The following is a 14,733-nucleotide window of genomic DNA, read 5'->3' as shown; positions in this document are numbered from 1 at the left end:
AGTATGGGGCTTACTGTAAGATTAGGCCTCATCTCAAGAATTGCTAGGATTCTGAGCTCTGAACTTTTTAAAGCAAAAGAGAGTTTAGAGTTGTATGTAATTGCTTTTTGTTTCACTTATAATCTACTCAGACATAAAACCTCACATGAGGAATTAGTAGATTGTTACATCTTTTTCCTAGTGATTTTTAGTTGAAGAATTCATGCTAAATTGATCAACCCTCAGCCAATTAGACTTTGACATGTACTAATAAGATCTAATTGAGGAATTATGAAGACATTTGCTCAGGAGAAAATGAGCACATAATTACACCATAAAGAGGTTAGAGTATCAATGTTACCCAGCTGGAAGAATATTAGTTGAAGTCCCAATGGCATCTATAAAGGACACCCCATAATATATCTGTAGAATGTTGCACTGCTAAGGCCAATTAAAAGATGTAGAATAATGCATTGTCAATTATAGAACTTCAACTCTAAATATCCATTTTCCTCTCTTGCCGTGACCTTTTTCAGGTGCTGGGGGATGGTCTCCATCCGACAGTGACCATTATCAATGGCTTCAGGTTGACTTTGGCAATCGGAAGCAGATCAGCGCCATTGCAACCCAAGGAAGATACAGCAGCTCAGACTGGGTGACCCAGTACCGCATGCTATACAGTGACACTGGGAGAAATTGGAAACCCTATCATCAGGATGGGAACATCTGGGTGAGTCATTGTCAGAAAAATATATGACTGTCTTGGTCACACCTCCAAAGATTTGGTTTAGTTGGTCTATGGGGCAGCCTAGGCATAGGGATTTTAAAGTTTCCCAGGTCATCCTAATCTACAGCCAACACAGGGAACCATACTTTAGATTGGTTTTTGGCCTATAGGTAAGTGGGCATGGAAGAAGTTTATTATGAGATATAAAAAGATATTAGAAAATTAGAAAAGACCTCCCTCAAAATTTAGCAGAGACAAAGAGACTGACCAAACAGACCAACCAACTTTGAGTAGACAGTTAGGGCTCAGGTCACAAATTCTTCCAGTGAAACATTCATTATTTTCCAACTCTATGTGGATTCTTTATTTTTTTGAAAGATTGTATTTATTTATTCATGAGAGACACACAGAGAGAGGCAGAGACACAGGCAGAGGGAGAAGCAGGCCCCATGTAGGGAGCCCGATGAGGGACTCAATCCCAGGACTCCAGGATCACGCCCTGAGCCAAAGGCAGACACTTAACCTCTGAGCCACCCAAGTGTCCCTCTCTGTGGATTCTGACTTAAAATCAGATTAGCATATTGGTGATATGATTTGAGGGCTATAAACCAGACAACAAACCATCTTTCACATTTTCTGTTTCTGTAAAGTTTTAATTCTATGATTGAGAGTGTCAAATCCTCTCCTATCATAATGCACTAAATTGTAATACAGATAGCTGGTAAAACACAGAAGTGGGCAGCCCGGGTGGCTCAGTGGTTTAGCGCTGCCTTTGGCCCAGGGCGTGATCCTGGAAACCCGAGATGTGGGGTCGAGTCCCACATCAGGCTCCCTGCATGGAGCCTGCTCCTCCATGTCTTTCTGTTCCTCATGAGTAAATAAATAAAATCTTAAACACACACACACACACACACACACACACACACATACACAAAACATACACACACACACACACACACACACACGAAACAACAACACAGAGGTATTTTGGCCTTTATTTTGCTTTTCAGATACTTAGCAATTAGGGATAGCTCATTCTGAAAAAATATAGAGACATAAGTTCAAAGAACTAAGAAAGTTCAAATTTTCTGGGGTGACTTGGACTCTTTGGGTTAACATAAAATACCAGGGGTTCAGTGGGAGAGACAGGCCACCCAATGGAAGTAATCACACACAGTGAAGGTAGGCTTCATCTCCATTCAGGGCTCTCAGGCTTTTCTCATGGTGTGAAGAATGTATTTTCTACTGTTCTCTGCCATTCTGGTGTTCCTTTTGTTTCTTCCTTTCATATCCTATATTTTTCATTAAAAATAAGTATGTGATGAGTGATTATTTCTAGAAGAAACTATAGTGAGCCAATTATGAAATTTCAGAAATCAAAACAAGTTTGAAGCACAAACTACATACTGTGAAATGTTTTTTTAAATGCCAGTGAGCCTACAACATAATGATTACATTCCTTTAATAACCTATGACAGAAATGGTTTAATCCTTGTTAATGTGAAAAGATAGTCCCTTGGCTTGATGTATTCTAAAAGAAATAAAACTCGTTGTTTTCTAAAAATTCTTGAGTACTGGGATCCCTGGGTGGCGCAGGGGTTTGGCGCCTGCCTTTGGCCCAGGGCGCGATCCTGGAGACCCGGGATCGAGTCCCACGTCGGGCTCCCGGTGCATGGAGCCTGCTTCTCCCTCTGCCTGTGTCTCTGCCTCATTCTCTCTCTCTCTCTGTGACTATCACAAATAAATAAAAATTAAAAAATAAAAATTCTTGAGTACTTTATAGCTCATTATGTCTTAACGTGCACTAAGTGATTGAAGTTTAGCATTTACAAATCTTGACCAAAAAGTACACTTCAGACATAAGATTATGAAAAAATGTAACTAAATATTAAATTTTCTTTTAATCTAAATACTACTTAATGTTATATATATTACGTTTAAATAAAAAAGATTTCTGGGGGTGCCTGGGTGGCTCAGTTGGTTAAGCATCTGCCTTTGATTCAGGCTGTGATGCCAGAATTCTAGGATGGAGTCTTGCTCAACAGGGAGTCTGCTTCTTCCTCTCCCTCTGCCCCTCCCACCACTCGTGTGCTCTCTCTCTCTTTTTCTCTGTCAAATAAAAAATTGGTAAGATCTTTTTTAAAAGAGAGATTTCTGACATAGATTTGGATAGCTGTTTGATGGACAACCCTCCATGCCATGGGAAATTCCAGATAGTCAAAAATTTTTAGGTTGATACAGTTAACAAGTTGTTTTCCCTATCCATCCAAATGGGTGGAAAAATGATTATCTGAGAAGAATGAAAAGCAATGTAAATTCAAATACTTCAGTATTGGGGATCCCTGGGTGGCGCAGCGGTTTAGCGCCTGCCTTTGGCCCAGGGCGCGATCCTGGAGACCCGGGATCGAATCCCACGTGGGGCTTCCGGTGCATGGAGCCTGCTTCTCCCTCTGCCTATGTCTCTGCCTCTCTCTCTCTCTCTCTGTGTGACTATCATAAATAAATAAATTAAAAAAAACAAAACAAAACAAAAACAAATACTTCAGTATTGGTTTTAACAAAGGCAAATTGTTACTCTTTTATGTAATTATAGGAGGGATGGACATCATAACTAATTTTATTGATAATATTGTTATTAAATGTGCATATGGAGAATATGAATTATTTTATGACTATTGAGTACTGTGTTAAAAATAAGTGAAGAACAAGGCATGTTAATGAGAAATTTTGACAATTTAACAGAATTTTAAAGTCATTAATCTGACTTTGGAATCTGACTGTGAAATGATAATGGCTCTTGAAAATAGTCCTCAAGAATGGTTTATTTGAATATTTCATACTCAAAGATATGAGTTGCTAAACGTGCTTAACTAGTCAAACCTTCTCAGTTCTTACTGATAATACGTGGCATAATAGAATTCTTTATACTTTATCCACAATGCCATTTCCTTCTATTCAGAATTTTCTTTCTAATGTACCAGAAAAATCTGTGCAGATTGGTAAAATTGCCCACCCCCTGAAAAATCATGCATTTACATAGTCCACAAAATCTAATTTGCATACTGCTCTTGAGGTGTTTTCTGGCTTCCTAAGTATAATCCTTAGGACAGGGAGAAAGTATTCCGTGTGAGCATTTCTTATCAAAAGTCCATTCAGCATTACATTAAATAAGAATTCCAGCAGATTTTTGCTATGAGGCTGCATTTAGCTTTGCTTGGGAAATTCAATTACTGGTTTTTGAATGCAGATATTTGGAGCCAAAATAGGCAGTTGAAGTATTAACAGTGAATGCCTCCTTTACATACCATTATTGTTTTGCAAGATAGTAACATACCATAAATTTAAAATTAGATCTCCCAGTCATGCTTTAAATTTAAATTTACCTGTAATGTAAATGTATATCTTCTTCTTCCTTTAAAAATTTTTTTATTACATGATAAGCAAATGCTTATATATTCCTAATTACTTTTTAAAGCAATTTTTATCCCTTTCATTAATAGTAAGCAGTTATCAAACTGGGATCAGTAACCACTGAATGTATTAGATGGAGAATCCCACAGAACAGACATGTTTATGGTATTTAAATTACATCCTTACATATTTATCAAGAATATAGGAATATCAGTTCATATTCTCTAAGCAATATTGAAAAGAATATTAATTTGCTAGATATATTAAAAACACGAGTCTCTTACACGCTTTTTTCCACATACATACACACACAGAAATCATCATTGTTTCTTACTAATTTGAAACCTGTACAAAAGCTGGAAAGCAAATAATAGCAGGTTAATGTATTACATTATTATTACAATTATTACATTACATAGATTACATGTTTTTCTGAACATCAAATCAATAGCTTGAATATGTATTCTCGACCTCCTTTTTAACCAAATATCTTACTAATTCATATCTAAATAAAGTTCCTAAAACATCTTTGTAGATTAGCATATAACCAGGAGTTCAGTAAGTGAAAGCCAAGATATGTATTCTAAAAGCTTGAACTCAAGTATCTGGGTTCATATGTGTGGTTTATAAACTTAGAGAGGTCACTCTGTGCCTCCAATTCCTATCTGGAAAATGGGAATAATGCCTCTTAGGAGATTTACATGAGCTTATGTAAGTAAAGAAATTTTGTGAATTATGAAGATTTAGAAACATGTATGTTCTCAATTGCCTGTATAAAAGCATTCTACAAAACTAGCAGCATTCTAGTTTATATACAAAACTTGTGTAGTATTTCTTTTCCATGAGAATAGTCTATAATAATAATCTTCAGGTAGTTTAGTCCCCCTCTATCCTTTCCAGATACATTCTACCTCAGTTTACTCTTAACATGATTTAAAATATCTGAGACTGTTTTAGGCAAAGGAAACATGACCTAAAATGGGAATAAGAATTGTGGACAAACCTTTGGCATATCTTTCAGTTGACAAATGGAAAGGCCATTGGTAGACAGTGCAGTGCAGGCTGGCTTGTAAAGCATGGCTGGGAGATCTAGCTCTATGCCAAGAGCCTTTGCGGTGCTTGTAACAAATTATTTGTTACCATAATGATGGCCATGTGTCCAATGAGCCATGCAAGGGGAGATTGTTTAAAAATGAATAGATTATTCTGTCCTAACTTTTCAACCATTTGTTGTAGTGGTTGCACTAATTTTCCAAATCACTTCCAAATCTGTTCCAGTTATAAATGTAAAACATAACTATTTCACAGTTCAATAGTATACTTAGATTCTTTCGAACAAATCTAGAATTTTTTCCTGCCTTTGAAACTAAGGAAGATAACCATCCTTCCTGCTTGGTCATGTGTCTTTCATCAGATGATAATATCCCTTTCTTCACTTACGACACTAATGCGATATTTTTCTCCAATAGATGGGAATTTCTCTTATTTGTTTGTGTATGCAAATGCATTGTGGCTGCAACCACTTATTTGGGGAAAGGACTAGGCAGGTACATTCAAAATAATTTTATGGATAACTTATTGAGAAATAAGACACATCAGAATAACCTGCATTAAACACTTTCTAAAATGACCCTTGTATAAATGGGATAAACATCTCTAGGACTTGTATGGAAAACAAATAATTTCCCGGGTGAATTTAGAATAAGCTTCTTATTTCTGTGAAATACATTTTTCTGTTTACACCCCTCTTAGGCTGGGTGATATTTTTAAAGTCTCATGAATTTTAATAAGTTGAGTGGATATTCCAGATCCTTTTGCATATACTATAATGCCTCTAGTAGTGAATTTTGATCACCTTTCTAAATACACATTTGTATTGTGAGATTTTCATTTTAAGAGGTCATAGGATTTTGTCCTGTGTCAATTTGTAGCCATTCAATATTCTACACATATACACATATGTAAAAACCATTCTAGCCAATGTGATTATGCATTTAGCCAATGTGATTATGCATTTTTTATAAAAGTAAAAATGGAATATAAAAATCTGGAAGATAAAAGTAAGATGGTATTAATAATAGTGGCATACACTGTTAGGTAAAGGAAGATGATATAATCTTATATGATCTGGCTTCTTCCAACAGTATGTTATTCTTTACAGTGTAGTGTATTTTCCATATATTAGTTAAAATGGGATATATATAGTCATTGGTTCTGAATTTTTATAAGTATATCTGATTGCTTTAAGACTAATCTGAAAGAGGAAGTGTTCTCATTAGGCTTAATGACATCACCAAGTGTTTTATTTTGCTCTGGACACAAATAATGGAGATACTAATATTTTTCTTATTATACCAGGGTTTGTCTTTAGGTGACATGAGGCTAAATGAGTCCCGATGAATACAAATTTATATAAAGTGTAGATAGATAGGTACCTGCTAATATTTTGAATAATAATAATGAATAATATCACTTAAGATGAATGTCTCTACACTGTTCAAGCATGAACTTAGTAGAAGTTAGAGGAATAGCAGTATGTCTCTATGGGGGAAAGTAGACCATCATAAAGCATGCTGTCGTATGGCTCCATGACCCTGAGAGGCAGTGAAAATAGCAGCTCACTGGTGTGCTCTAGAATTTGGGCCACCTTTCACAGACATCTGTACAACTTTGAAAGATTTCTTAACCTTTCTGTCTTTAAATCTCCTTGCCTGTAAAATGCAGCTAATAACACTACTTACTTCCTTCACCTCAATAGAGATTATAGGTATTAAATTAATAATCCATGTGAAGAGTTTAGGACAATGCCTGGCACATATTAACCACTCAATTATTATTGCATTATATAAATCTGTGACTTCCAGATGCATTGCTATAATATTAGATTGGATCTGTCCTTGAAAATTCAAAATAGCCTGTTACTTTCACTATATAACAGCTTTTCTGAATTAACATATTGGCATGTGCATTGTATTACATCTGTGCTTCTCAGCCTGAAATGACTAATAACTCATTTTTAAGTATAATTGAGAATGCTAATTTAATTTATGCCATTTGGATCATGATCCTATTAATTGTCACATGGAATGTATGCATCGCAGTACAAAACTGTGTCTGGGTGGTTCTTTTTTTTTTTTTTTTTTTTTTTTTAGATTTTATTTATTTATTTACTTGAGAGAGAGAGTGAGAGAGAGTATGTGTGTGAGAGAGCACGAGCGAGCGGGGACGGGGAGGGCAAAGGGAGAGGGAGAAGCAGACTCCCTACTGAGTAGGGAGCCAGCCATGGATTGATCCCAGGACCCCGGGATCCTGACCTGAGCCGAAGGTAGATGCTTAACCCACTGAACCACTCAGGTGCTCCTAGGCAGTTCTTTCAGATAACATTTTTTTAATTAAACTTTCAGTGGAAATATAGCTACAATGCTTTCCTTAGACTTAGTTTGATAAATTCACTTTTATTAACTCTGGAAATCAAGGAAAATAACTGTCTACAGTCTTCCATATCTTCTTGGGGTAACTCAAAAGAGTATAATAAGGAGACTACAAAACAGGCTGGTAAGTATTAGCTAAAACAGATTATACTGCTAGGCCATGAAAGTGGAAAGCCGGGGAGAATGAGACACCACTCTGAATGCCAGCTTCCCAAAGTATGTCTTGGATCAGCAGCAACAGCATCATCTGGGACCTAATTAGAAATGCAGAATCTCAGGGGCCCACCTCCTGTCTTTAAAATCAGAATATACAGCTTAACAATATCCACAGGTGATTCATATACATGTTAAAGAAAGAGTGTGTTGTTTTTCATATTTGAGGAGCTCGTGGTGAGGAAGGATTAGAATTAGCCCCAGGGTCTCCCAACCAGAAGGCAGACTTAGAAGTAGAATTTGCAGTGCAAACTGCAAGCAGACTTACCATGAGAACATAAGCTTTGGTGAAAAGTCACTTACTGAACACCTACTACTTATTGACGGTCAGAGATAAACTAAACACAGTCACAACCTTCTAGGGGTGAAAAACCTAGCAGTTGTGCTAAGCATATAAATTTATAATTTTATTTTATGACTACATGTGTCCTAATGGAAAAAGATTTGCACAGGTTGTTCTAGAAACACACACACACACACACACAAACAAATGCCTCATTCAGAGTGGTTGAGGGTCATGGTCAACAAAGGCTTCTTGAGTTCCTAAGTATTGTTGGCTAAGTAGGTAGGAAACTGGTGATGTATAGAAGAGAAGCAGATGAGTCTTCTACTGAAACAGGTAGGAATGGATAGTGAAACACTCTACATAATCATGTCTTTCTCAATTTTCTTATTACGAACAAAAATCTAAGCTTTCTTTAAAATTCAAAAATCTTAAAAAAAGATAAAATTCAAAAATCTTAAGGATTAGACCAGTAATGTTTAAATTATATCATGTAAATATCCAACTTTGAGAGAGCATTACTGTCTTCTCGGGCACCTCTCTGTAATGCTCATAATACAGAGTTCACACTGCCAAGCACATAATAGACGCTTCAGAGTGTACAATTGAACTGAAGTACCCCATTCTGGAGATAAATGGGCTGAAGCTAAGAGATATGATATTACTTAAATTTTGACCTGCAAATCCAATTATACTGACCCCAGTACTCAATAGGGATCCAAATACCTATTTTTGATGTGTCAAGAAGCATCGTTATTATAATGACCACTTGCTTATTTTGACTAAATGAAAACAATTTGATTGTATGCACAAGATTTATAGAACAAGAGAGCATGGGCTCTAGAGCTGGGCTTTATATAATCTGCTCCAGCACTTAGTAATAGTGAATATTTAACCATGTTAACCAACCTTTTATAGGCCTTAGTTGCCTTAGCTACTAAGGGTAGAAGAGTATCTAACTTATGGGTTTTTCTGAGACTTAGATAAATTAATCCAATTGCTTGGAACAGTGCACCATAAATATAGGCTCATCTTATCTTCCTCTCATCTCACCTCCTCCTAATTATCAGTATTATTCTTACTATAATCTTTAATCACTATACAACACTATATTAAAAGTGGCTTCAAGACCTTAAGTGAGTAGTCGATAGGCCTATCTTCAAAAATATTGAAATCTAATTATGCGGACAATAACTGTATGTAAAGCCTGGTCAGCTTGGGCAGCTCTCAGTATACATGTGCCTCTGATGACTGTGACGGTATCTGTCACTTGTATGGCCAATTTGTTTGTCACTTGTATGGCCAATTTTTCCGAGGAACTAATTTAGTCAATGTCGACTTTGAGAAAGATCTAATAGAATGTTAAAATGTCTTGGCAAATAAATTTGGATTGCCTGAATAAACTAGCTTAATTATAGGCTGTATTATCATGCTGGCAAAAAAAGATGTCATGTTGATAGGCTGTCTGAACGGTTTACTCAGTTACCATCAGTGACTTTTCAGGAGTGTAGGGCAGGAGTAAAGTATAGACTTCTACTTCTAGAAAATTTCTATCATGCTTCCAAATGAAAAGATTATTTGAGATAAACATCTGTGTTTCTCCCATGAATTTCACTGATGTATTTTAATGAGACAGTAGGTCTACTGTTATTGCCATTTGAATGGTTTATCTTCATATTAAGATGCAGCTGTAGTGAAGTCTACAAAAACTGTCCTGTGATTTAGCAGAGAAGTCTAGAAAGCTACCTGCACCAATTAATAAATAGTAAAGGCCAACAAGCATTTGTTGAAGGGTCGTTTGGTATTTGATATGCTGTATCTAATTTAATCTCCAAACAACTTAAATGTGATGACATAGATTATTGTTATTATTAAGCCCACCCTATACATGGAAAAGTTAAGGAGTAGAAAAGGTAGCACACTCCCTGGAGCACATGAGTTCCATGAACAGTAGAGCTAGGATTGGAATCGTGGGCTAAACTAAAGACATCTTCACCACCATGCTCTTCATCACCATGGCTCACCTCAGCAATTTCTCTCACGGTGAGCAAGAAACTTGCTGACCACCACATTTTAACTGTAATGTGCTAAACATGTGTATAATGGCATATCATATACACCATACCATTCTTTTTGTAAGGTTACCAGTCATATTGGATTAAGGGCCTAATCTCCCCCAGTGATGACCTCACCTTAATTACTTAATTACCTCATGCAATGACCTTATTTTCAAATAAGAACATTCTGAGGTTCTGGGGGAGGTGGGGCTGGGTAATCTTCAACATAGAAATTTTAGAGTGATTCAATTCAACCCTTAAAACCTAACTTTTAGGAAGCACTTTATAAGGTTATGCAATTAAAACCTATTTTCTACCACTGCAGGACTAATAGTATTGCGTATGGTTATAAAGAATAGGGAATTGTCTTATAAGAAACAACAGCTTCTGAGAGGAGTTATAGATCTGTCCTCATGAATTTAGGAAATATGCCTGAGTTAAACCATGAGAGATTGTTCGCTGAGTAATTATATGATTCTCTGCATTCAATTGTTTACAAACAAAACTTGGAAGAAACATTTTCAGAATTCTTCTCTCCTGGTTGGCAAACGAGCCAAAGACGCTTTTAAAAACCATGAAAATAGAATGAACCAGCCCCTCACCCTGCCCCATGAAAAGATGTTTTCCTTTTAAAAGTGTCTGTGTTTCCAACCTCACCTAGCACTTTATTCTGAACTAAACACCATAAATGCCATTTGGACTACAGACATCATTTAATTCCTTGGGATAAAATATTTATTAAAAACCAGATTCTAGAAAACGTATATTCTAAACAATTATTGACATTTTTCCTATAAGGAAAAAAAAAAGAACTCTACCAAAGATAAAACACCTTTCCCCAACTGAATCTTGAGAAATAATTGTTCATTTCATTTGGATTATAATAGTCTCTATTCGAAAACAGAAGGTTTCATGAGTTGCCCTCACAGTATTCTTCAGAGAAGGTTAAGAAACACCACCCCCGCCCCCGCCCCAGATCTCAGATATGCAACCTGAGTTGCCCAGTGCAGAGGTACTGTTCATCTTAGGCAATCAGCAATCACAGTTGTTCATTCTGTTCTCACTGGTGAGTGTCCTGTTTGTGTATTTCTCAGTTTTGTTACAGTATGCAAAGTGGAAAATAGAGCTGTGTGAGATGGCCTGAAGCGACAGAAAAAGACTGAATTTATCATAAATTCATTCAGGCTGTTTACATTCAACCTGGTACAAACAAGTATTTGATAACAGAACCGAAAAAATACAGAAGTCCTTTCCTTTGAAAGGATTTAATGATTGCAATACTAGAAGATATTTACACTAGGTTTGTCTGCATGACTTCCTATGTAGGGAGGTCAGTGTATGTTTAAATACCTATAATTTGACAGTTTTATTCCTGGAATAGTAATAGACAGAAGTGTTACATTTTACCTTTACTTAAAATAAGCAGTTATGTCAATGCTGTCTATTTTTAAGTTTAAAGTCAAAGACCAAATAAATTATTTTTAAAAAATATTTTATTTATTTATTCATGAGAGAGAGAGAAGGACAGACAGAGACACAGACAGAGGGAGAAGCAGGCTCCATGCAGGGAGCCTGATGTGGGACTCGATCCCGGGTCTACAGGATCACACCCTGGGCTGAAGGCAGCACTAAACTGCTGAGCCACCCAGGCTGCCCTAAAGACCAAATGAATTCTTTATTTATTTATTTATTTATTTATTTATTTATTTATTTATTTATTTATGATAGTCACAGAGAGAGAGAGAGAGAGGCAGAGACACAGGCAGAGGGAGAAGCAGGCTCCATGCACCGGGAGCCCGATGTGGGACTCGATCCTGGGTCTCCAGGATCACGCCCTGGGCCAAAGGCAGGCGCCAAACCGCTGCGCCACCCAGGGATCCCAAGACCAAATGAATTCTTAAGACAGTTTTATGTTTGGGATGAGGGTAAGTGATAATGGAATAAAACAGACACACACAGATCCATACTCATCCTCAACCTGTACTACAAAATAACTCTTAATCTTCTCCTAAATTATATGAAGTCTTTGGATAATTAATAGAATCAAATGTATCTTTTACTGGATTCAGTTGAAATGCAGAGGTGTTGAACATTTTGACTAAGATCAAGCACCACTGCTAATACTAACTACCTACCATTCACTGAGTACTTACCTGGTGAGTATTTTCTGTGTCAAATACTGTAACAAGGTCCTGAAGGGTGAGGGACCAAGTTTGGTCTTGATTCTCACATCTCCATAGTCTTCATTTTTACTATCATGCTGTATTTAAGAAGATATAACCCTAGGTGATCATATGTATGCTCTCTGAGAGGTTTATTTGTCTTGTTAAATGTTGGGTCTCACCAGAGAGTTCAGAGGTTTACACAACGAATGTGGTTGGTAAATATTTGTTAACGTTTGACTGAGTTATGAGATTTGGACATTAGAATAATAGTATATAATTAGGTGCACATTTCACAAACATTGTTTATTTTCTTAGTTTATATGTACCTAATAGATACTGACAAATATTGCACATACCTACATCTACTGAAAGAAGTTAAAGTGTCCAAATGTATTTTTGGGAATACACGAGAAACTCAAGATTTCCATAGGAGAGAGAATAGAGCAGAAATTGCCACAAGAAGGTAAGAGGGAGGCTGGGGGTATTAACTAAGGCAGCAAAGCTTCCTCTCCCTTCAGACCTGGGGGCAGCTTGGGGATGTGAAGTGAAATGTGAAGAGGTTCATAATATCAAATGCATACATATATTGAAAACTTGAATGTGAGCTGGGCTCTGGGTCAGTGAAGACAATCTGGCCAAAGTATAGAGAGGTCTCTTATCTCAAAGGCTGAATGTCAGGATAGCAGTATTATCTGTGAAGTCCATGCAAAAGGAAGATGTATAACACAGAAGAATATATTACATATTCTATGTGACCATTTGTGCAAAAAGCAAAAACAGGGAAAGCTATGCTGTAAGAAATCTGGGTCATAGCTTCCTTTGTAGGAGGGTGGTGGCTGGAAGTTCCCCACCAAGGGAGGCTTTGGGGGTATTGATCATTGTTTCTTAGGCTAGGTGCTTGTTACACTCGTGGGAATTTGTCAAGCCATATATTGATGTGCACTTTTCTCTACCTTAAAACTCAACAGTAAGTTTGAGAAGACAACATAATCAGACTTGAAATCAAGGTCTAGCTCTGGGAGAGTAGGAACTGAAGGAAGCTAGGAGCTATTATCAGAATTGCTCTCTAATACCAGAAACAATTGCAGGAAGAAACCAGTGGGCCAGACAAAAGAGAATAAATAACCAAGAGAGTTGGCAAAGGGCCTTAAAAGCCTACCTGCAACATATAAGAGATTATTTGTCTTTATGTCATTCGCACTTAACACATGGATACCTGTGATATCACAATCTCTTAGTTGCCAATGAAGAGAGTGTTTCTAGAGAGACATCATGCCTGGCTCGCATTGCCCCTGGCTTGCACAGAGATGCTTGCACAGAGATGAGCTCATATAAAACATGCATCGCTGTGTACAGCTAGTGTTCGTAGGGACCACAATTAAGCCAATATATAGCTACTCCTAGTTTGTTTTTCACCTGTTCCACTTGCAGGATGAATGTATATGTTACTAAATTTAGTTCACTATTATAATTGCCATCTATGTATGACAGGTGTTAACAATCACAGAGAAAGTTTCCATGTCTAAATTATCTTCCCAATTAAAATGAAGGAAACCCAGAAATGGGGGGGGGGGCGGAACTATAGAATAGAGAGGTCACATAATAGCTATAAATGCATTTACTCTTCAGCACAACCACCTCACCTGTAGATACAGCTCCAATGACTTGAAAACACACATACACAAAGTTATTCACGGAAGCACTATTTCTAATGACAGGACACTGGAAAGCACCCCTTTGACCAGCTACAGGGAGATTGGTTGAATAAATGAGGCTACCTCTATAAGATGGACACATCACAACTGTAAAGAAAACTGAGAGCTACCCCTGTGTTGTTGATCTGGAGTGGATTTTCTGGATATATTGTTAAGTAGCACAAAGAGCCCCTACTATGTGCTGACTTGTGCGTAAGAAATGAGAAAGTCTGTGTATATGATTGAAGCAGTTCTAGAAATACTTCAATATATTCTAAATTGAACAGACGAGTAAATATGGTGATGATGTTGGGAGCCATGGTTCACATTATGAAGGAAGTAATAAATCGATGGGGAATGGAGGAAAACAATCCGCACTAGGTGTATTTGTTGCTACTGGAATGTTTTTTTTTCTAGACCCATTTAAAGTGTGAGCTGAGCTAGACTAAACAGTCTAGGCCCATTTAACAGCCTGAGATGTATATATCTCAGGGTCCTGGGATCAAGCCCTGTACCAGGCTTCTTCCTGCTCAATGAGGAGTCTGCTTCTCCTTCTCCCTCTGCCCCTACCCCTGCTCATGTGCTCTCTCTCTCCCTCCCTCCCCTCCCCCTTCCCTCTCTCAAATAAATAAATAAATAAATAAATAAATAAATAAATAAATATCTTTAAAGAAAAAAATGACATCAATATGAATTATGTAATCCTAGCCTAGATCCTATCCTAGAGAGAAAAAAATGCTATAAAAATATTATTGGGTCAGTGGACAAAATTG

At 37.0% G+C, this 14,733-nt stretch overlaps 1 protein-coding gene across 1 annotated transcript in view; it reads left to right on the top strand.

Moving 5' to 3' along the window:
- The window catches only part of CNTNAP2 (contactin associated protein 2), a 1,981,926-nt gene that overhangs the window by 646,150 nt on the left and 1,321,043 nt on the right, over positions 1-14,733 (top strand). The window contains exon 3 of the mRNA XM_025433996.3: positions 516-709. Within this exon, the coding sequence (XP_025289781.1) occupies positions 516-709 (194 nt within the window). The remainder of the gene's footprint in view (positions 1-515; positions 710-14,733) is intronic.

This window comes from Canis lupus, chromosome 16, assembly GCF_003254725.2.
Source record: "Canis lupus dingo isolate Sandy chromosome 16, ASM325472v2, whole genome shotgun sequence".
Taxonomy (NCBI): domain Eukaryota; kingdom Metazoa; phylum Chordata; class Mammalia; order Carnivora; family Canidae; genus Canis; species Canis lupus.
The sequence above is the reverse complement of the archived record's forward strand: the minus strand, read 5'-3'. Positions and strand labels throughout refer to the sequence as shown.